The sequence below is a fragment of the Microtus ochrogaster genome, unplaced genomic scaffold (genome assembly GCF_000317375.1).
Source record: "Microtus ochrogaster isolate Prairie Vole_2 unplaced genomic scaffold, MicOch1.0 UNK77, whole genome shotgun sequence".
NCBI lineage: Eukaryota > Metazoa > Chordata > Mammalia > Rodentia > Cricetidae > Microtus > Microtus ochrogaster.
Window position 1 is genome coordinate 874,340 of NW_004949175.1, and position 2,760 is coordinate 877,099.

Genomic DNA, 2,760 nt, shown 5'->3' on the forward strand with positions numbered 1-2,760 from the left:
TGTAGACCAGGCTGGTCTCGAACCACAGAGATCCACCTGCCTCTGCCTCCCGAGTGCTGGGATTAAAGGCGTGCGCCACCACCGCCCGGCCTGATACCTTCTTATAACCTCTGCAGGTACCGGGCACATGTTGTGTACAGGTACACATGGAGGCAAACATTCACACACATGTACACATACACGCATATGCAGAGAGTTTAATCAAAATACTAAAGATATTGGCTTATTAAAAGACACAAATTTTGTTTCGGATTATTGTTATATACAAGGGTACGTTTGGGGAGCAAAAAGAACGAAAGACATATTATATGTGCCCACTTAGAAGAGATACCCTAAAAACACATTCACTGCTAAACACCTTGTTTCTCGAGTTTCAGCTTAGGATACAAGGTGATGATGGCATTGGGCATGAGGTGTCAGACAGGAGCAGCATATGACCAAAAAGAAGTGTGTGCAAACTTTTACCTGGATGCAAGAGATGAAGGGTGGGAAGAATAAGAAAGTGGAATTAAGGAAACGGTTGAAGTCTTGAAGCAAATTTTGAGTGATGATGTTTTTTTCAGATGTTGTCTTAAATTTATTCATTTCTTTTAAAATCCCAGAAAACAGGCTGCTGAAGAGTTGCTTTGCAATTATTGGGTCTTTCTGTTAAAAATAAAAAAGAAACATAAATCAGACCTGAAGTAGTGTTTTAGAGCTGTACTGTAATTACCAACTGTTAAAAATATATCCATTACATGTCTACATCCAGTTCACAGGATTTGAACAGGCTATTATACAAGGGGAAGGGCACCTAGAATTTAGTCAATTACTTCTGGCTTGATGTGGATTATGATAAGCAAACAGTCACAGTTCAAGCTAGGATCTCAATGCTTCATGTTGTGTGGAGACTAAGCTGTCAAGTGTGTGGTGTCATGCTTGCGAAGACCTTGAAAGAATGACGTCGACAGGGCTCCATGGCACTGTCCTGATGCATGTATGCATGCAACATCTGCGCAGTGAACATTTCATGAACACTTCCTAGCTCTCTATACTTGTTTAGTGAAGGCACACACACATATAAGAATAAAATTGAACAAGTACTCTATTTTACAAAAGCAACGTTAAAGCCACACAAATATGATTTGTCCTTTAAGCAAAAATTCTTGTTTAAACATTTATAATGTTACTATATAAACTTTTAGAAAATAGTAAGAATTATTGCTAGATCCTAATATTTTATCAGCCTGTGTGCTTTCATTCAGCACGTAGTAGTCAGCAGGTTTGTTAACTGACCACTGATTCCTGAGAGCTATGTACAAATTCCTTCATTGTTGGAGAATTCTAAACACTCACTCTGTTAGACCAGTTGCAGTCACTGAAGTAAAAATCCTCTTAGTTGGAAACGGTGCTGTACACCATTAGTCCCAACACAAGACAGAGGTAGGTGTATCACTGTGAGTTCAAGGCCAGTCCAGCTAACACAGTCAGTTCCAGGACAGCCAGGACTTTGTAGGGAAACAACGTCTCCAAATATTTAATTAATTAATTTAAAAATGCAAAAAATAAAACCCAACCCAAAAAACAATGACCTCAGCAGCAGGCAGTGCTGCCTGCTGGGCCTGTGACACATACCATGGCTCCCAAGTATTTTCTAAAACAAGACAAGAAGCCTAGCCTGGCTCACACAACACTGCACCATGTCACATAAAGAAGTTGCTGGCATATAGCAGGTATTCCATAAACAAACATTTGTTTAATAAAGTACCGGAACTAGAAATATCAATCAGTACATCCCTTCTCAGAGAACAGAAGGAAAAAACAGTCTTGCCTCTTTGAAAAAAAAAATGTGCCCCAGTTCTGTTTTATATGCACAAAAAAGGGATGAGCCGATTTGATGCAATCTTAGGCCTGTGACCTGCCAATAGCACTGCACATCATAATGCCTTTGGACAGGATGGAGAGCACCACAGGACTGAGAAACGGGAGATTAGAGGAAGACGAGAGTCTTGTTCCTGCCCCACACTTGGAGGCACCTGTAACTTTTGCCATATATTCTAAGCATTACTAAACTCCAGTCTTTTTAATTTTAATTTTTTATTTTATTGATTGATTGATTTTCGAGACAGAGTTTCTCTGTATAACAGTCCTAGGTATCCTGAGACTAGCTCTGCAGACCAGGCTGGCCTTCAACACACAGAGATCCTCCTACCTCGAGTGCCAGGATTAAAGGCATGCACCACCATAGCCCAGCTAAGGGCACTAGTTTTTTTAACACAGCTACATCTAGGTTGAGTGCGCAATCTTTTGCTCCAGTCACATAAGCCGTCTCCAGTGGTGGAAGCTTGATGAAGAGTACATGTACAATATGGTTTTAAAAAAGAAATTCCTGTAAACGCAGATTATTAAGATCAAACAAAAAGCATACAAGACACTGATCTGAATGGCTTATTTATCATTTCAAAATTTACACTGACTTCTTCCCATTATTCCAATGTGATACTGGATAAGAAACATAAACGTCAATCTGATTTTAAAGAGGAAAGCCTTGGGGCTGAGAGCTCAGTGTCTAACATGGCACCCAGTGTTAGTGCATGCTTCTAGTTAACTTCTACAGTAGGGTCTCCTCATGTGACAAAAAATTCACAAAACTAGGAATTAAATTAAATTAAATTAAAACTACCATTAGCCGGGCGATGGTGGCGCACGCCTTTAATCCCAGCACTCGGGAGGCAGAGACAGGCGGATCTCTGTGAGTTCGAGACCAGCCTGGTCTACAGA

The 2,760-nt window shown here is 40.3% G+C and overlaps 1 protein-coding gene across 1 annotated transcript in view; it reads right to left on the reverse strand.

Annotated features, from left to right (window-relative positions):
* Prkdc (protein kinase, DNA-activated, catalytic subunit) overlaps positions 1 to 2,760 on the reverse strand; it is a 174,764-nt gene that overhangs the window by 56,408 nt on the left and 115,596 nt on the right. The window contains exon 61 of the mRNA XM_013354879.2: positions 466 to 645. Within this exon, the coding sequence (XP_013210333.1) occupies positions 466 to 645 (180 nt within the window). The remainder of the gene's footprint in view (positions 1 to 465; positions 646 to 2,760) is intronic.